This window comes from Netta rufina (genome assembly GCF_964035555.1).
Source record: "Netta rufina genome assembly, chromosome: 1".
Classification (NCBI taxonomy): domain Eukaryota; kingdom Metazoa; phylum Chordata; class Aves; order Anseriformes; family Anatidae; genus Netta; species Netta rufina.
The window spans coordinates 70,121,946-70,143,538 of record NC_140123.1 but is presented as its reverse complement, the minus strand read 5'-3'; the positions used below and the strand labels follow the sequence as shown (position 1 = coordinate 70,143,538).

The window sequence follows — 21,593 nt, the reverse complement described above, 5'->3', positions numbered from 1 at the left end:
GCCATACTGTTCATAGTGCATGGCTCCAATTCTGTACGGTCATAATATGCCGCTGTTAAAGAAGAGGGATGAATATTCACACCAGGAAAGTAAAATAGACTTACACCTTAGTTTTGTGGTTTTCTCTGTGTAATTTCTTTACATTAGAAACTATAATGTAGTTAATCTTTACGATGTTGTGATAACTGGGAAAATGCAGATGCTGCCATCTTTGGTTTCAAGAAAATGTTCCACAGCTGCGAAGGTTTTAGCAAGACTGAAAACTTGTTGCCAGGCCAACCTGTCAACATCCAATGGCTTTGGTTATGTCAGTCTGCAGTAGTGGTTTGGTTTATCATCTTCTGGGTAGCAACACTAAGTCCTTTACTGGCACAGGACCTGATCTCTCTGCTTCAGTCATATAGCAAATGTTTTTGTAGCTAAAATATCACAGGAACAATATGCCTTGGCACATAAAAATGATTATCATCCTGTTTTTCCACAGGGCTCTGCTTTCTATTCATCTGACCTGACTCAAGGCCTTGATTTACAAAACCTCAGTTCATTCATCTCTCTGTGTGCCTCTCCAATTTCACATTAAGACAAAACTCCCAAATTTAAAGCAAATAAAAAGACGTGCTTTTAAAATTTGAGTTTGTGTGGCTCTCAAATCATCAGATGTTACTGGATTTCCACATCCAGTAAGTCCTGGAGGGGTCTGAAAACAGTTCTGTTATCAGTCATCTCAACAGGTAAAGGCTGGAAAACACCCACCAATGTCTGTAATTATATTGGTATGACAGACTGATAGACTTTTTTTTTTTTTTTTTTTAACAACTCTGGCTCTTAGCAATATCCTGAGCAGGGAGCTAATTTTGAAAAACATATTCAACCTTGAAGTTTAGCAGTTATTTTAGCCTCTTGATATAGGAACAAATCTTCTTCTAGAGACTCCAGTCAACATTTGTATGAGTACTGTTGCTCTCCCTTCTTTTCTCCAGTTTAATGGAAGAAGGGAATGGATTATTCAGATAATTTGACTTCCTTAGTTTTCCCCTCAGCCCTCTTTTTTAATGCATTTTTTTTTTAAGTAGGAAGAACTGATATCAGTTGGTGAAACTTAATTTATTTACTTAATCACTGAATTTTGAGGCTATTTTGCCTAGACAGAGTTCCCAAGATATTTGTGGCCTTGAATTTATCTAATATTTTGAAAAATTGCATGAGGAAGTGCAACTGCTTTACTTTTACTTATGCCTTTACCTTAAGGCAGGGTTGTTTAAACCATGACTCTCTGCACTGACATTGAATTAGAACAAGTAACTTGGCACACTGAGTGAAAACATCTTTTACAGCAGAATGGCTTAGATTGGTGCTTTCTTACCTCATGGTTGTGTAGATGTTCTTTAAGATTTATGCAGTTTGTTGTAGAATGTATTGTTTGCATTAAAAAAAGCCTTTTTGGGTTGGGAATGTGCCTGTAAAAACTGCTTATTGAATGTATGTTGAACATTATTTTCAGAGTTATAGGTATCAACCGTTTATCGTATGATTAATGAGAATGCATGTTAATTCTAAAATATGTAGCTTATATTTACAAGTCCGCAGCATTCTTGTCTATATTCTTAGCTGAACCTAAGCACACATTTCATGTATGTGGCAATACTATATTGAATCACTATTGAATTCTTGTAAAAGTAAACCATCTGTTCAGTTATTTTTTTCCAGCAAGGCATTCTTATGTCCAGTTGTTTTGATATTACTAAGCTTATTTTTGTAAGCCAAAATAAGATTTTCTAAAAATTTAACCTAGTGTAAATTCTTATTTTATGATTTGCCTAGTCACATGTATAGAATACATATAGATAGTATCCTAATCTGCAGACAAAGATATAAATAGCTGTTCTTGCTGTCAGTTTTTTTTTTTGGTGATGCTTCCAGTTCCTTTGGGATCCTTGATACACATCATCTTTCAGCAGCTGTACCCTGCGTGTTTGCCTCAAGAGATGCTTTAGTCCTTCCCTGAATACTTCATCAGTATAAGTTATACTTTCTAAAATGTATCGAGCAGCTCCCTTTTGGCTCATTAGGCTCCCTGGAGAATTTACTCTCTACTGCTTAGCTATGTAATTCTGAGGCAATTAATTTTCTGTTATCATTCATTTTGCACTAGCTGTTGAGACAGGTCCCCTGTATGGGGTTCCCAGGCACTGGGAAGAGTGCTTTGGGGCTGAAGAAGCAGCAGAACTGCTTCTGAAGAGCTCTTGTGGGGAACAAACAAGAGGACATAAAGCATTAGCTGCCATCACCAGCTAAAGGGAAGGTATGTTGCTATGCCTTCAATAGCTGGTGCTGGCTAGATGGCTTCTTTAATATAGGTGAGCATGAAGAAAATAAAATAAATATGACTGGCTCCATTGAATCCCCTTTTCTTCTGCTCTGATCTCATCTGTACCTGACTATATCCTGCATTTCTAGTCTATTGGTTTATATTGTGTCCAGATTGTGCAATTTGTCAGAAGTAAAGCACATTTTCATGTACTGAGAATTTGATGTCATTCAGCTTTGAAGTGGGTTTACTCCAGGCTATTGCAAAGCTTTTTTGACCCTTGTTTTTTTTTTAACATAAACTCATATTTTCCATTATGTTGCTTGACAGAGTAAAGAAAAATTACCTAAGTCGGTTAGCTAAATTACTGTTGGTTTTCTAGAAATGTCAGTTTTGATTTCAGTTTCTGATGCCAGTTTCAGTATTTGGTGTTAATTTTTCTAGACCATAAATGGATTAATTTTGTGTGACATGAAAGACTGAAGTTTTGTCTCTATCTTGTTATTAAAAAAAAAAAAAGAAAAGAAAAAGAGGGGGGGTGGGGGGAGAAGAGAACTTAGTGGAAACATTTAAATGCACTCTTAAACAGCCAATCCAGTCCAGGGCAGTGCAGAGTACCAAAATTTATAAAGTACATGAAATCTCCATTGCAGGGATCTGAAGAATACATTTCCAGAGGCAATCAAGGTAATGCTGTCTTGATTATCTTTAGAAAAAGCAAACTGTTCCTCTCTGGGAAAAAAAAAAAAAAAAGAAAAAAAAAAAGAAATGTTTCAAAAAATTCTCTTCACTGCTGAGGATATTTTTTTTAACCAAATAAAGACTTATTAAAACATAAAAAGGAAAAGATATAAAACATTAAGTCAGAAAAAAACTATCCTAGAGCAAATTTTATCTGCATTCTCTTTCTCCCTGTCCCCTGAGAATAAATAATTGAACTAGAGACTTTGTGAAGTCTTAGAGGGATTTGGAAGTTGATTTTTATAGCAAAGGTCTCAGCTACTCTGAAGGTGGGTGGAAAATGTATAAAACCCATATGTGAATATAGGCTTGGGAATAACCACCTCCTGAAAGTAGCAATGCTGCCATTCTATCATATGAAAATGAATTTTTCAGGAAAAGAAGTATTTTAATGCAACAGGCTTCAATGGAAAAAAAAAAAAAAAAAGAAATGAATTGAGGCTGTGTGTGAAGCTTTACATTAAAGTCACTGACAGTCATATTTCAACTGCCATTTATCACTTACAAAGAAAGACTTGTGGAAATAAAATGTTTGTTATGATGTATCATTTATCAAATATCTTCAGAAGCACATTTTAGAAATATGCATGCCCTAGATTTCAGCTAGGAAGTATATGCTCTGAAATAGCATACAGGTCATCATTCACTGGGCTCCTAAATAATTTTCTTTTACCTCCTGGTGTGCTTTACAGGATAAAGTCTATGGAATTTTGGATCATTTTTATAATGAAGCTATTGTAGTCTAACACCCTCTTCCCCCTCCCTTCTCCTCCTCAACCCCCTCCCCCCCCCCCCCCCCAAAAAAAAAAAAAAAAAGATGAACTCAGTGCAAACATTTTAAAACATGTTCAGATGGATAAAGAAATTTAAATCTGAAGAAGGTCTAAGTTGCCTAAATCCAATTTGCATTAAAGTTGTGGAAATGTATATTTTTAATTAATATCAAGCACAATAAACTTGGGTCATAAATTATTTGGGTTGATTTCTAATGTTAGAATTAACTTCTGAATTAAGAGTATGGAAACTATCATATAGTGTCAGCATTTGGCACATTGTCACACATCGGGCAGTCATGAGAAAGTCTTCCTTCAGATAATTACAAAACAAATCTCTTACAGAAATTTTTCTAATATCTGCCCATTGTATTCTGACCTTATAGCATGATCCTATGTTGTTATAACAACACCTACATTGCTGATGTTATTTTTAATAGCCTCCAGTTTTGCATCTTCGTATGTTTTCATTATTTACATAATATGCTGTAAATTACCATTCTATTTTCTCAGCTCTCAGCCTAAGTGCAGGCAAGCTTAAGGTCTGAGCTTTGCATTGTAAAGGCTACATTGTTTTCAGAAGCAGTTTCCACTGAGATAACTATCCATTTGTAAAATGCATGTGCCATCTTTCGCTGTTTCATTAAGTAAGCACTGCTAGGTGTTCTTCAGACAAAAACGAAGGTGATGGTGACGATGAAGGTGTCCCTTCTGAGAAGAGATTATAAGGCTTGTAGTCAAGGAAGGTGAGGAACTCTAGCATGCAAACTGATAGACCAAAGGCTTTGCATCTTCTAGCATCTGTTCTGCCTTTTCTTCTCAATGGCCTTTTTTCTTTTTTTTTTTTTTTTTAATAAAAATATTATTTTTATTATTATTATTATTTTTTTCTGGAAAACTTCCCAGGAAATCAGGAAAGGAACTTTTATAAGAAGTGCATTTTACAGAATGGCCTAAAATCATTGCAATTGCAGTGGGGATCCATTTGTGGGATGGAATAAATGAGTGTCTTGAAAATAAGATGTCATTTTGGTATGTGCCTTTGACAGAATGAGGATCAGAAAAGACATTAGGAGTAATTACTTTTGAAACAGAAATTTGGACAAGAGGCAAGTTGGAGAGAGAATGAAAAAGAGAAGAGGTGCTCTGATATGCAGTGTGCAGTATGGAAAGTATTTTAGTGATGGTTTTTGTCAAAGGAATAATGAGTACTGTGTAGCTGAACTGTGGTCCAGTCAAGAGGTTATGAGTGCAGGAAATGGATTCTTGGAAAGGAGAGATGAAATAGAGAGTAAGGTTCAGGTACCATAGAAAGGTCTATAAGAGTTATTGACTATACCAGTGTATTTGATGAGGACACATTGCACTGAGCCTTGTGCAAATGTGTATTACAGCCCAAGCATCCAAAATTGTGCCTCTCAGTTATCTAGAACTAGTGTGTCACGGGCAATACTGTATATAGAAGGAGTATATATAGGAGTCTTCTCTTCCTCCACCAAATGCAACCAGAAGTAAATCTTTGAGCTGCTCTGATTGCTCCATAACTGGTTATCTCCAACACCAGAAGTCTACTTAAAACAGCTGGACTGATCAGAGTTTAGTGCTATAACCCTGGGATTACCACCCAACTTTTCCTGTCATTTGTAACTGAAAGAAAGTAGAGGCCAGTCATTTGCCTATACTTACTTTCTTAGCTTATAAAATGGAGACTCCATCCAATCAGGTGTAGACAGCCAATCCAAATTTTTGATATTACAGGCAATTTCTGTTTGAAAGAGAAATTCCTTATAAATCATGGTTCTTTCAGCATATTGTCTTTATTTAAAAAAGAATGTACAAAGATACACTTTCCCAAGTATGAGAAAGACCAATTTAATATGGATGATTTCTCACTTTATCTTTCAAAATTTCTTTAGATTCAGAAGTTCATCAAATCTCTCAGCTTTCCTGGGGCTAAAAGGCCCAGGAAAATTTATTTCTGAGCTCTTTCAATTCTGTACCTGGGTTGTTGCTTATGCATATACTCAGATTCATCCTGAAATGATATTCATCTTCTTTTCAGACTTCAAAAAGGGTTTGGATTGGGTCCACAGTGCTTTCCAAAAGAATAATAATGGATTTTTGCCCAACTTGATATCCTCCATATGTGAGATTTTCCAGAGATACACAATATAGATATTAGATGGAACCATAGCTCAGAGTATCATAGCTTTTAAACTGTATCTATTTTCTCCATTTGTAAGTTTTTAAAATGCATCCACAAAAACTTTGTTTGATTGGGGTTTGATTTATGTGAAAAGAAAATCAAAGAGTAATCTACTCTTTCCTAAACCTCCCCCAGATTGCCTCAACTTTTGGATAACTACATCTGTTGGAGCTTTCTAGTGTTTATATTTCTGTACAACTCCCACTTAATAATTTGCTGGAGTGAAGAGTTGCACATTTTACAAGATTTTAGCAGTAGAGCTTTGTACCTGAACAGTCTTTTTTCATTCTTTAGGATATACTTTTGTATAGATCACCAGGGTGAAGGAGCTGATGGATGACTCCATTTGTGCATTTGTCCCCATCTTTCTGCAGAAACAAAAGCAAATTTTAACCATAGGTGCCTCTTGGAAACTAAAAATGCTGTCAACCTAATATATTCAATTAAGTGTTTAATGATAACAAAAATGCTTATGTGGAAATATGCCAAAGTAACAAAACAAAGTATCTAAGACCAATCAAATCTTGGAAAATCCATGATGTTTTTCTGAGAACTGCAAAAGAACTAATCAAAAGAACTAAATTAAAAGGTGACTTATCACCCACTTCTGTGGGAGCTGGTTGGAGACGTAATCTGTGCTACACACTTTTACATCATTAGGACATAGAAATGTTGGTCCAATCTCCTGCTTTGTTATTTGTTACTATGAATAACTAATTCTTCAGTGCATTTTGAATGAAAACAGGAAAATGAGACAGATTTTCATGTGACTCCTAAAATTAGTCAATTAAATATTTATTTTTCTAGTCATTTGGTAAATTGCCTTGTTGTTTAGCATTAGTGTTAAAATTTTATGTTCAAGGAAAAAATCAAAGCCAAATGTTTTCTTTTTCTTTTCCTATATAAGCAGGTGGGAGGGCCTTGAGATGTCCATGTCCTATTTTCCTTATCAGCAAAATATTTTTTATAAAATTAGCAGCAAAGGAAATATTTCTAGACTGTCTTATTTCTTTGGGATATAATTCTTGCTTCTGTCTGAATATTTAAACACATTAATAGTAAATGCTGTTGATTAGATTTGGTCTTTTGTAGTGTGATTTTTATTAATTACATTCTAACTTTGAGTTATTTTACACAGTATGTGATCTTCCAGACATGGTGGATTAAATAATTACAAACGAGCACTTGGAAGAGGAAAAAGCACATTTTTCAGGGCTTGTCTGCTTTCATACTTTCTCTTTGAGAATTTTAAATGCAATTTGTTTATTGGATATATAGACATGGATAAATGTCTGTATGTTGTATGAACTGTTAAAGTACTAAAACAGTATCTCCTAAAAGTTGTGTTGCAGTCCAAAGTATGGATCCTATTTTCAGATGCATTGCTCACATACTAGAGAAACATTAGAGAAGGGCAGAAGCAGTGTTCAAGGGCTGGTTAGGCTAGACACTGGTGGAAGAAACTTTTGAAGGACTACAAGAGACAAGGGTGTCCAGTAGATTTTAGCTGAAGTATATGGCTTTATTGAAGCCAAAACATTTTTTTTTTTTTCAGAGAAAACACTGATGTAAAAAAAAAACACTGTATGAAAGCATAATGTTCTGTGATGTGGTGGTTTTACCCTGCTATGCAGCTAAACTCTAGCACAGCCATGCAAAGGATGTTCCTTTGAGAGAAAATACTATGGAAAAGAGCTCAAGGGTTGAGATAAGGACGGGGAGATCACTCACCAATTGCTGTCACAGACAAACAGACTCCACATAGGGAGAGTAATGCAATTTATTGTCTTTCACTAGCAGTGCAGAGCAGTGTCAAACTAAAAACACCCTCTTCTATGTCATTCCCCCCCGTGTCACAGGTGAATGGGGAATGGAGGCTGCGGTCAGTCCCTAACACTGTCTCCTCTGCTCCTTCATGGTCACTCCCTGCCCCTGCTCCCCGTGGGGTCCCTCCCATGGGATGCCATCCTTCCTGAACTGAGCCTGCGGGGGCTGCCCACAGGCAGCAGCTCTTCAAGCACTGCTCCCACATGGCTCCATCCCATGGGGTCCATCCCCCAGGAGCAAACTGCTCCAGCACGGGTCCCCCACAGGTGGGCGGCAGCTCCCCCCAGACCCCCTGCTTCTGTGTGGGCTCCTCTCCATGGGCTGCAGCTCCGGCCCGGGGCCTGCTCCTGCGGGGGCTCTCCATGGGCCGCAGCCTCCTCCAGGCCGCATCCACCTGCTGCACCGGGGGCTCCTCCACCCATGGGGGGGCTGCAGCGTGGAGATCTGCTCCATGTGGGACCCATGGGCTGTAGGGGGCAGCCTGCTCCACCAGGGGCTCCTCTACGGGCTGCAGGGGAACAGCTGCTGTGTGCCTGGAGCACCTCGTGCCCTTCTTCTGTGCTGACCTTGGTGCCTGCAGGGCTGCTTCTCTCACATTTTCTCACTCCTTTCTCCCAGCTGCTGTTGTGCAGCTTCCTTAACTCTGCTCTCCCAGAGGCCCACCCAGCATCACTCCCTGGCTCGGCTCTGGCCAGCAGTGGGTCCCTTTTGGAGCTGTCTGGAGCTGTCTCTGATCTGACATGTTCAAATACAGTGTGTGAGAGTGCAAAAGCAAGTATGCAAGTTTGCAAGATCTATCGGTGCCCCAGGCCACAAAATGGACCTAGAAACTCAATGTAGTATGTCTGTGTAAGATTCATCTGCCCCAGGTCTGAGCTATGTGCTTTGGTATTGCTTTGTATTTGTAGATCTTTGTAGTTCATTGGATATAAACAAGTGCCTAGAAAGAATGAGGTAGACCACCTCTTGGCCATGTGTCTTCTTCCCATGGGCTGTGAAGGGAAACCAGCAAGACTAGCTCAGGCAGAGATGCCTGACTTTTTGATTCTTAAACTGGGAAGATTAATGGCTTTCCTACTCAAGCCACTAGGTGGCAAATATAGGAAATGTGTGCCCAAGTTCCTTCTCTGCCTTGAGATCAGAGTTGAGACTTCCTACAGGGTTCCCACGGATGTGGCATTTATTTATTTATTTTTAATCCTATAATGAGTCAAAGTAATCAGCCATTTTCTCCTAAGCTTTATTTATTTATTTATTTGTTATTGAGAGGATAGTGTGGTCAAAAAAAAAAAAAAAAAAAAACAAACAGCAAAACAAAACAACAAAACAAGAAAAGATTCAACTACAGAATTTTGTATTATTTTAATAATAATGAGATGTTAAAAGGAGTCTTTGGTCACTTTTTAAACTTTCTTGCAGATTGTTCACAGGACCCTTGCAGCGATGTTGGGTTCTTTGGCAGCTTTAGCTGCATTAGCTGCTGTGGGGGAGGTAAGTTATCAAACTGTAAGCGCTTACTTCCTCACTTCAATTCTGTCTATGATATCACAAAATCCAGGGGTTGCCATGTTGTGAGTGGACACAGGGGACAGCAGCCTTTTTAAATAGAACAAGATGGTAGGACAGATATTAGGATGGGGAGTCACCATGGGGAAAGCAGGAGAGCCTATGGAACAGAAGAGGAGTAAAAAGTCAGTTGATGCATTTAGTTATGATTTGCAGGAAGCTGAGTACAGCTGTTTTTATCATAATTCAGATTTATTTTAGCACTGTTATTTTCAGTAATGTTAGGTTACCAATCAAACCTAAATGGAAAATACACTGCCTTATGCTGCCCTAAATATTTACACCTCCTGCTTATACTTTCCAATCCCTTTGTTCCCCCCTGTTGCCCCCACTTACTCTTAGTTGATGTTTAGTGAAAAGTCTGATTGATTTTTTTTCTTCATTTTTTTCTTATAAATAGTCACCACATCATTGCTATGTTCTTTTAAATTCCGTCCGATGTGTTCACAGGTGAACCTGTATGCTTTTGTTATCTTATGAAAAGGAAAAATGGGGTGTACCATATAATTCTGTTATAATTTATTACTCAAAGCTACATAAGGAACAAGTAGATAAACGAAGAGCTTAATGTAGGCTTTCGATAGTGACCCACTTAGGATGCCTACAGTACTTTAAAGTAATAGTAATAACAATAATAATAATGGAGTAATAAAAAAAGAGTCCTTTTTGTGTGCCTTGTAGGAACACTTATTAACTTCTGTCAGAGTTTATTTAAATGTCTCATCAGTTAAGTGGAATTTATACTTCATATCTAATCACAAGTTAGATGTTCCGTGGTATTTACTGGTAATTGTATTTTTTGATTGCAGAGACCAAGTATGGTCAAAGTGGTAGAGTGGATTGATTATGAGACACTGGCGCTACTGTTTGGAATGGTAATTAAAATGTATCTCTTGCTCTAAATGTGTTGAGATAATCACATTCAATATCTAGATGTTACTTTTTAAAATGTTTTGTTAATTGCACTTTACTGGGACGTGTTCTGATGAAAAATTGGAAGATATTTATCAAAAAGGATGATGAGCATACCTTTGAAGGAGCCTTTGAAAATATTGCTTTTTTTTTTTTTTTTTTTTTTTTTTAATCTGTAGAATCATATTGGTAACACACAAAAAACATGACTGAGGTCTATAAATTAGAAAACCTGTTTAAGTGTCAAGTTTTATCACTCTCATTTATCTTGTTAATTTTGTTTACTCAAAAACTTCCTCAAACATGCTCTACTGGCTTTCTTTGTCTTAATGTCATGTTTGGAGCCAAAAAGAGAAAACCAGAAATGGAGGAGAAATATATGATTAGATTATAATAATATGCTATATTATTTTGCCCAGAGCTATTTATGATAAAAAGTATTGTCCAAGTGTGATTAAATGCTGATATAAAATACGCAGTTTATGCAGGAAAAATTACCATTTTCTGTTTCCATTCTGAGCTTTTTTTTTTTTTTATTTACTGACAATGCTCTGGGCCCCTCTGCCCTCCCCACAAAAAAGGAAAGCAAAAAAAAAAAAAACATTTGGGAGGAAAGATGGAATCACAGGCAACAGCCCAGAAAAGTGGGAAAGTGCAGGTAATTCTTGGAGCTGATATTTTCTGTAATCTGTAGAGCATTACTGCAGAAAGCACACAGTTATTGGCTTCTCTTGATTAATGATGCAAGGGAGACACATTGATTCTTTAATGTGTGACGCCTACTTAGTCATTACAAATAAAATTCAACTAGAGTAATTTATAGACTGCTAACGCTGAGAACTAAATTTCACCATATGATATCTGAGATAACCAACAGCTGTAGTAGTTATCCTGATATGAAAACGATCAGATTCTCAAAACGGTGGCAGATACAAGGGACTTTTGTTAGGGCCACAAACTATATGACACTGTTTTTGCATAATTCAATTGCAAGCTATTCTTTTTTTTTTTATTTCTTTTTTCTTTTTTCTTTTTTTTTCTTCTTTTGGTAGATGGTTTTGGTGGCCATATTTTCAGAAACTGGATTCTTTGACTACTGTGCGGTAAAGGTAGGCTTGTTTTGGTACTCTTAATTATTTCTAGTTTAATCAGGTTAGCATTTAATAAGATCATCAAAGAACTTTAATAGAACTTTTCTTTGGGCAGTGTGTATCACACTACAAATGGCAGTAGTGTGACTTGTAGTTTTGCAAGAAAATCTTTTAGGGATGAAAGGAAGTCTTTAAGGCAATTCTCTTTCTACAGGAGAAAGGCAAAGGCCCCCAGTAGGATACACAAGCATGTGGACAACATAAAGTTGAATTATCCCACTAACTTGCCCAGGACTGCAGTTCCTCTGTAGCTGAAATCTGTATTTATGTCTGGCAGTAGGAGAGAGGAAATATGGGAACAATCATTAGCTTTACAGTCACACATGATAAATGGCCACAGACCTTTGTACAGTAGCAAAGATTACATGAAAAGGGTAATTCTGATGGATTGGCTGTAAAGCAAGTATTACCTATAGTGAGGGACTCCTGTTGCAAAGCTTAATTTTCCTGAGAACTGTGGAAAGAAATAAAACAAAAGCAATAAAGGGGACTGCTTTGAGCACAGAACACCCAAGCAAAATGCACGTGGACAAAAAACCTGTCTAGATAGATATCCAGACTGTGTAGCCCTGGTGGTGCTGCTGTGAGGATGAGGAAGGTGTCCCAGCTTGTGAAGGTGACAGGAGGGCTGAGCCATGTTAGTCCACCCTGTCATGCAGGCAGAAGGTGGGGGCTCAGGCCCCACCCATGCCTGGCAGTGGACTATGAGGTCTCTTCACAACTGTATGATGGAGATGTTTGCCAGCTTCCAATATGTGTTTTGTTGCTAAATGAATTCATATTGGAGAGGGCAGTGATGGACGTGCATGGAGTAGTAAATGCTCTGAGCTCACTGTTGTTTCATCTTTCGTGAAGTAGTTTATCTGTCATTTTTTGACAGCTCAGCTGGAATGGTGTAGTCCCTTAATTTTGTTGTTATTTGCTTGTTTTTTATTAGGCTTATCGATTCTCTAGAGGCAAGGTGTGGGCCATGATTACGCTTCTGTGCCTTATTGCTGCAATTCTTTCTGCATTTTTGGACAACGTTACCACTATGCTGCTCTTTACGCCAGTAACCATAAGGTACTTTACTGTTATGGTTTTGGACTTAGTCTTTTATAGCCAGCAGTCAGTAGCAGGCATGTGTGCATAAATGCTTGTTTGGACTTTTTTGTTTGTCTAAATGGAAATTAAAACTTCAAATACTCCTATTGTATTAGGGTAAAGAGCTGATGTTTTCAAAGGGATCAGTGGTTGTTTTCCTTTTGTGTTGTTTGGTGAACATATATCTGAAGCCTGTTTAACCGCCTTCGGAGTTAACCACCCTGGTTTGTCTCCATATCTGAACTGCAATAGGATATTGCACCAAATGCTCCCTAGAAGATGACTTTTTGTCCTATAAGCAGGGAGATTTTTTTTAATTAATGTTTTGTCCTTTACGGGCTATATACAATTTTGTCTAGTAACCTATGTTTTACATGTGTTATCCCTTCTAATACTTGTTAAAAGGCTTCCAGATTTCAAGTAAGAATCTTCCTTTGAGATATGAGACTCTGAATTTTCTTCCTGATGGTGATCATGACATTGGTACAGTCACAGATCAATTCTGCAGTTGGAGATTAAATCTTTGAAATTTTAAAAACAGTGACTTTAATTACTTCAGGTTATGTAAGTTAACACATGATTTGCAACTTCTATGAATGTGTGACTAGAAATCGCTGTTTAACCTAAATTTAACCAGTGTCTAGTTAATCCAGTTTAGTTTCTGAAAGATCTAGTGTGGTTTTAAAATAATCCAGAGTGATGTAATTCTTCCAGTCATTCATAGAATAATAGAATGGCTTGGGGTGAAAGGCACCTTTAGGGTCATTTAAGATCACCCAGTTCCGACCCACTTCCATAAGCAGGGATGGCACCCACTAGATCAGGTTGCCCAGGGCCCCATCCAGCCTGGCCTTGAACAATTCCAGGGATGGGATACCCACAGCTTCTCTGGGCGACCTTTTCTGGTGTATCATCAGCATCACAGTAAACATTCCTTATTTCTAATCTAAATCTTCCCTCTTTTAGTTTAAAGCCATTATCCCTTGTCCCATCTCTATCTGTCCATGTAAAAAGACACTCTCCATCTTTTTTATAAGATCCCTTTATGTATTGAAGAGCTACAACAAGGTCTCCCCAGAATATCTTCTTCTCCAGACTGAACATCCCTGGCTCTCTCAGCCTTTCTTCATAGGAGAGGTGCTCCAGCCCTCTGATCAACTTTGTGGGTTTTGTCTGGACTTTCTCTAATAGAACCATGTCTTTCTTGTGCTGGGGACTCCAGACCTGGATACAGCACTCCAGGTGGGGCCTCACAAGGGCAAAGCAGAGGAGCACAATCACCTCACCCTGCTGGCCACTCTGTTGATGCAACCCAGGATGCAGTTGGGCTTCTGGGCTGCAAGTGTGCACTGCTGGCTCATGTCGAGCTTTTCATCCATGATTATGACATCATTAAAAAAAGTATTAAAGCACATCATTAGAATACACAAAATTCTATTAAGATATGCTGCCATTTTAAAAGGTAGTGTAAAGCAGTAAAAACCAATTTTGCAAGTGGCATTTATTCTAGATTGGGAAACAGCTGGTGAGTGAAAGCACCATTTGTCTTCTGTCTGATTATATTTTAAAGAGATCACTTTGCCTTACTCCAGTCAATAATTTCACCTCTAACAGTAAGCAACATTGGAATTATTAAACACCAAGTTTTCTTTAGCTGTGTTGCAGAATATTTTGTATTAACTATAATTGGGAATGGATTGAAACACAGATGTCAGTGCATCATGAACTACAGTTCACAGGCAGAGTTACTGTAGCATTTATTCCTTTTTTTACCAAATGAGTTTGTAACACTGAAAAAGGGCAAATTCAGTGTGCAGGAAACATTTGTATTTGAATTACTATCAAAGTGAAAATAAAATTTGCTCTAATCGAAACAAATAATAGCCTATTTCTAAAAACATCATGCTGGGGGTCATTTGTTGTTTTTATCTTACTGTCATTGTCTTCAGCCCTCATCTAAAGCTTCACTACATCACCCTGCGCTGCATTGCCATGGAGATAGAGCTTGCAGAAAATGCTACTGATTCTGTGAATATAAGGATTTAGACTGCCATTAATAAGGCATAAAACATGATATTTGTTTCTCTCTGCATTTTGAAGTAAGCTGATAAAAAATTAATAACTACCCATTCTTAGCTATGGGTTATTTTCAAAATGCTTTGTTATTGGGAACTGGAAAAGGCTAATGGTTGTTCACATGGGAAATTATATAACTAGGGTAAGTGTACTGAGAAAGTTCAGTCCTATGGTACAGCTAACACACTGTAATTGTTCTGTACTTTGGGCTTGGCCTTTCTTGGAGTACATCTGCTGTTCATTCCTCAAGCTACCACGAGGCACATCAAAACAAATCAACACCAAACCGAGCCAAACACTAATAAAATGTTAACTTTATTTAGAAATGCTGGAAACAATGGAGTGATGAAGTTCAAAGTATGATTGTAGTATTGTGCCACAACTTGTGTAATTGGGCCATCTGTACTACAGAGTACACTTTTAACTGCATAATTTTACACTGTTTGGGAAATAATGCATTTTTGCAAAGTTACTTTGTTCTGGACTTTTTATGTACTGATATATGTATAAGCTAACAGTGCTTTTTCTGATTTTTAAATTGATACTGTTGGTGACAGAGTAAGTGTATCAAGGTAAGCTTTTGTGTAACACATGCTTTTCTCTTTGAAATATAAGTTTTAATAATATAGACTTCGGTTGAACTGTAAAGCTCAACTTCCTTCAGGGAAATCACTGACAGCACTACAATGAACGAAATCCTGAGGATGAATGCTCACTGCCTAGGCTTTCCCACATCCTGTATTAGGTAGAGGGGGCAATAGTTTAAGCATGCCCCCTTGAAAAACAGAGGAATTTCTCTCTGGGCTTTTACCCCAGCTGCCGTGCTGTGCTCAGGAGTGGGTACCTGAGATGTAGGCTTCCGAATCACACCAATCCTTATTTGTTATTAAGCTATAGGGAAGGGGGAGAACCAGGAGCAGAAAGAAATGGGTAAACTTTGGCTGAAAATGGAGGTCAATGATAGATGGATGATTCATGGCTGATAGGTGGCCTGTCCTCTGCTTCTGCTCCCCACACGATAGTCAATAACTAGGGCTGAGTACAGAGCTTGTGTTTGCCCAGAATAATTCTCCATATGTCAGTGCCACCTGGGAACCATGGCTTAAAAAGCTGTATAGCACTTAGAATGGGGTTTTAAATTTGAAACTTTCCGTGTAGTTCAACTTTTGGAATAATTGATTACTTCTAATGAAATTCTGTTTTAAACACATCAGTTTCATTTACCATTAACTATTGCATTGTAAATGTAAAATGTCTATATTTTTTGCATTGATACTGCTATAATTACCAAAGTATATATAAAATGAAAATTTCAACTGTACACACAGTTTTTATTATGTTTCACATCCTGAAATTTTTCAGTTGAAGAACTTTGTTTTGTAAATTTTATAGATTTTAAGATTCAAGGGAATATAATTATAGTTTTAAAAGGTTAATTCAATTTTCTTTCATCTGCAGGCTCTGTGAAGTACTTAATCTTGATCCCAGGCATGTCCTGATTGCAGAAGTAATTTTCACAAATATTGGGGGGGCTGCCACAGCTGTTGGGGATCCTCCAAATGTGATTATTGTTTCAAAGCAGGAGCTGAGGAAAGAGGTACGTACTGTAAGCTACTCTGCTACTGAAATTAAGTGCTGATGCTGATTTATGCTGTGTTGAACCTTTTCTCCCCCCCGACAGCCATATGAGCAGAACACAATCCGCTTGTTCTGCCATGCTATTTCTTTCTTAGTAGGGCAATCAGACAGAACAGAGTGATCTTCTGGGAAAAAAAAAAAACAACAACTGTGATGAAGAACAGACGTTTTGATATGGACTGAGAATACTGGTTTCCTTTTATTTTGGGGGTTTTCTTTGTCAATGACCAAGTGAAGAAGGAATCAAAACAATGGAGGGCTGTAAAGGCAGTAAGTTGGATAAAATAAGAAAGGGACATGAAAATGAGTATGAAAATCCAAACTTTAAATATATTGAGACTGTTCAATGCCTTATTGGGACTTTTAAACAAGAAATAACTGTCTGAACACACCTGTGCACACCGCAAGAGACCACATAGCCCCTGTAGACCTGTCACACGTGACCCTGCTGCAGGTGGTGGATTTGTCCTCTAGCTGCAGCCCTTTGGGAAGTGGGGGTGAGGGTAGCAGGGGCTCTTGCCATGCAGCACAGGCTCAGCTGGCTCCCACCTCCTGCCAACCTGTTGATATCCTCAGGCTACAATGAGGGATTTTAACTTCCTGCACTTGTCTGTTTTATTTATGGATAAAACTCTTTTCAGTTTGGTAGATGAGTGGTGCCAAAGGGAAGGCTATGGTGACAGGTGCTGGGTGGGACACTCCTACCCCTGCCAGGGGGACTGTCCTGGTCTTACCATCTTCTCTCCGTCCTGTAAGGGCACCAACCATGTGCTTTCTATTTTTTCTAGGTGTCATAAACCCCATATTATTTTGTGACGCTAATGCCATATATGAATTTAAAGCGATTTAGTGTAACATATGGGCTAGTGTGAAAATATCTGTGCAAGTGGGATAACAGATTTTTAGTATAAAACTTTTTTTTTTTTTTAATCTGGAGTTAATTACATTTCTGTTGTACTAAAAAAATTATCTTCTAATTAACTGCATACACTCAAATTAATTAAGTGCTGTCCAGGTTGGAAAATGTCTTTGAAAGTTAATAGTGTTTAATGAATTAAACATTTACTTTCAAAATATTTGAAATGTGCTGCAATTAGTTTGGTTGAATGGTGACTTTGGAGACTCTGTAATATTCCTGGCTGAGGATTTGATTGCTAAATTTTACATTTTAAAATATAAAATCTGTGCAATTATTGCAACCTCCTTTTCTAAAGGAGAATAATTAGCACCTGCCACACAGGTCATTTTCCTAAATACTCAGAAACTCATCATCTCTGTAAAACCTTTTGCAGGGGCTATAAACACAGTAAGCAATTAAGCAATCACATTGAAAGGAAACAATTTTATATTTTTCTTGAATGAGGTATTGATAATTTTAGGAGGACTCAGATGTATACATACTCTAGAAGATGTGACACTATCGCAAATTCTATATTTTAAACAAGCAGAAAAACTTTGCAAACATTTTCACTCTGGAGCTTTTTCATACCTTTGTTGGATCAAAGAAGTAAGAATGTAAGAAAAGAGATAAGATGCAGCACAGGATCATGTGACTTGTACTTCTTCCTTCCTACATTGTCATCTGTTATATCTCAATATATATAAATCAGAAAGGGTCAAAGACCCGTCCTGGGCTCTGAGGTGGCATGGCTTTTGTCCTCACTGTTTGTGTTCTCGGTGTTTAGGTCTCAGCCCCTCTGGAGGGGATCTGCCTAGAAGAGTGATAGCAGGAGAAGTGGGATAAAGCCAGGGGAAAGGGCATGGAGAGACCTGGACCATCTGGAATCCCGCAGTCTATGCTGTTGAACTAATATCTAGATTCTTAATTTTGTCCATCCACTCTAGCAAGCTCTCTTTTATTCAAAGATGAAATGTAGACATTGTTTCTGATGCTAGTTCTAGTAGCTGCTGAGAGGGTAGTTTATAGGATCAAACTCAAGTCCACCACCAAAATGCGTGGAATGCCAGCTACATTTGTACTAAGTGATTTTTTTATTTTTATTTTTTGGTGTTTCAGAGGTACAAATTTTTGAATACAATTACTTATTTTAGTGGCATTTTGGAAACAGCACTTCATGCAATATTGTTTGAAGTATTTATTCCTTTGTTTTCTAAAGAAAATAGCTGTATTTTTTTCCTTCTTTTTCATGTCCTCAAACATGGTTTTACCATTCTATGAAAATTTTCTCCTGTTAAGGAGAATTTTCATTGAAATGTCTCTCTTCATTCTCTTATGCGTCTTTTCCAGTGTTATTTTTACTCTAGTAATACAGGAGTACTTGGATAACTGCCCCTGTAAGAGGCCGATAGCTCATTGCACTGTGAAGAGGATTGTTTTTTCTATTTTAGAAGGTGCGATAAGAATGAGAATTTTCCCAGTCTTTCTGAAGTTTTTCTGTTGTACTTTTACCTCTAAAAGCAGCCTAGTGAGACATTATACAGGTTCACACTTTCTTAGGAAAGCTTGATTTGTTAAATAAATACAAAATGAAGTGCAGCCCTGTTACATTGGATGCTGTTGTTGTGTTAAAGCATTAGAAATGTTTTACTCTTTGTTTACTGTAGTGCTGAAGAGATCTTTTTACCTAGGTTCTAGGGAAAACTCATGCCATATAAAAAATATTTTATGAGAAGTATATTTGAATAAATAAGCATTATGTTAAACCTTACTCATTAAAATGTAAGGATAAGTCTGTTTATTTGTCCTGAGGCATGAATGAATACCTAAGGGTGTTTTTTTTTTTTTTTTCTGTTTTGTTTTTTAATAGCAGCAGTTAATTTATGATAGCATCATCGTGTCTGGAATTAGTGGAACATTTGCATAATAGGAGATAAAGATTTGTTGTACTCTTACTTCTTCTTAGGATGAAGCTGGAAGAAGTCTCACAAAATAGCATTTATATTGTGATATTAGGAAAAGAAAATGATGAAAATAAAGAGATTTCATTAAGAGCAAGCAAGAAACTCATTCAGTGAATACAAAACTTCAAAAAATTTTATTACCTTCAGAATACTGCTACTGAGTGGCCATTGTTAGCAAAATTATATTTTTGTCTTGAAGAGGTATTTGCTTTGGAATTTGGGAACTCTGTTTTATATACATAGTATGGCACAAACTGTTTCAAACCAGCCATTGCTTTCAGAAAGGTTGAGTGTTAAGTCCTCTGTATTTGGGAATTTCCCAAGTATCTGCAATCATGCCTTTGATATCTGAAGTTGTTTGGGCCCTAAGCTTAGGCTGTGATTACATGATCTTTGGACAAGGGATGGCGAATAGGTCTCCAGTGCAAAATGGCGTGAACATAGCGTATGTTAGTGTATTGAGCTTTATCTAGAAGAGGTAATGATAAGAGTGAAGACAGTTTTAGCTTTTGCTGGATTATATCCTCTTGAGGGTCCCCATTTATTTACAGTGTTGGTATGTGATAAAGCTTGCACTGTTTATCTGATGTTTGCTGAAGATTTTGGATATTCAGCAACCCATTCAGAGTTATTCTTGCAATTTGACAGGAATTCCCCAGAAAATGAACAGCCATAGGGATCTCCTGTCCTGCTGTTGTGGTTTAACCCGGCCGGCAGCTAAGCGCCACACAGCTCTTTGCTCGCCCTCCACACCCCCCCAAGTAGGAAGGGGGAGAGAATCAGGAAAAAAATGAAAGTTTGTGGGATGAGTTAAAGATGGTTTATTAGGAAAGAAATGAAAACAACAATGATAACAGTACTACTACTACTAATGTGTACAAACAAGTGATGCACAAGGCAATTGCTCACCACCCGCTGACCGATGCCCATCCCATCCCGAGCAGTGGTTCCCCCACCCTGGCCAGCCCCCCCATATTAATTGCTCAGCATGACTCCATATGGTATGGAATACCCCTTTGGCCTGTTGGGGTCAGCTGTCCTGGGTCTGTCCCCTCTCAGCTCCTGCTGTACGACCAGCCTGCCTGCTGGCAGGACAGAACAAGAAGCTGAAAAGTCCTCGGCTTAGTGTAAGCACTGCTCTGCAACAATTAAAACATCAGTGTGGTATCAACATTATTCTCATCCTAAATCCCAAACACAGCACCATACCAGCTTCTGGGAGGAAAATTAACTCTATTCTAGCCAAAACCAGGACACTTACATTTCAGAGGCTTTCAGTTTTCATGCTGAAATTTAGCATAATGCTATATTAATTGGTTTTATTGTATGATAAATTTTGGTGCCAAAAAATGTATGAATAGAAGTAGATAATTCTGACCAATGGAACAGAGAAAATCCTATATGTAAATCTATTAAGGTATTTCAAGCACTGGCAGACTGTGAAATGGATTCCCATAGCTTGTAGGCTATTTTTGTTGAGGTTGCTGTATACAAGCTTGGTAAAACTTTTAATCAGTTTGTAAATCTTCTGCTTATTCTGTCAATGTTTCATTGATTCCTTTCCTCAAGAAAAATGAAACCCTAAGTAAGGTATATGAAATAAAATGTGTGGTTTTATGGCTGATTTTAGATTTTTTTTTTTTTCCCTATCTCTGCATGTAGTAATCATTAAAGAATACAGTGCAAGGCAAAAAAAGGTTCTCATCAATGTCTCAGGCATTATCTTTATGTAGCTGTTAGACCATCAGTGATTTGTCTCTCAGCAACATCATGAGCAGTTCTTCCTGACACAACATACATCTCAGTCACTCAGCTTGAAGGGATGTTTAAGCCAGTGTAGAAATAATAAATTACTCTTGCTCTTCTTCATTTTATTAGCTTAAAAAAAATAATTGAAGGGCACTCTGACTAGAAGCACAGCATTTGGTGATCCCTGAATTCATGCATCTAGCTATAATTTTTGCTTTCTCTTTTCTTTAAAATGGCTGCTTTCTTCTGGAAAAGTCTGAAATACTACAATTTAATTTCGCAGCTCCAAAAGCAGTCAACCCCTCTCCCCCATAAACAAACAAACAAAACAGGTCAGGATGATGGAAAGCTAGCATTTCAGGAAAACAGTATGACACTTCCTCCTAATACGAAATTGATATATTTGACTTCATGTTTAAAACCATAAACTAAAGAAAGATGCCCACTCTTTCAGCTTTGAGTCTGTAGGCAAGGGAACCTTTAGGCTGCTGTCTCCGTAAAACAAAATCTTTAGATTTTCATTGTTGTCTGGGGAACAGGAGAAATTTAACACAATCAGCATAGCCTCAAGTAGGGGACATTTGAGGCATGTATTTATCTGATGGATTGAAATCCTCTGGAAGAAAAGTATTTCTTGCCTTTTGTGCATGTCAATTTTATTTCAGTCTATTGTGCAGGAAAAAAGAAAATCTTTATGAAAA

The 21,593-nt window shown here is 37.6% G+C and overlaps 1 protein-coding gene across 1 annotated transcript in view; it reads left to right on the top strand.

Moving 5' to 3' along the window:
- OCA2 (OCA2 melanosomal transmembrane protein) overlaps positions 1–21,593 on the top strand; it is a gene marked incomplete at its 3' end in the record, with an annotated part of 212,861 nt that overhangs the window by 80,336 nt on the left and 110,932 nt on the right. The window contains exons 10-14 of the mRNA XM_084297206.1: positions 9,275–9,346; positions 10,231–10,296; positions 11,386–11,442; positions 12,422–12,546; positions 16,102–16,240. Coding sequence (XP_084153332.1) covers positions 9,275–9,346; positions 10,231–10,296; positions 11,386–11,442; positions 12,422–12,546; positions 16,102–16,240 — 459 coding nt within the window. The remainder of the gene's footprint in view (positions 1–9,274; positions 9,347–10,230; positions 10,297–11,385; positions 11,443–12,421; positions 12,547–16,101; positions 16,241–21,593) is intronic.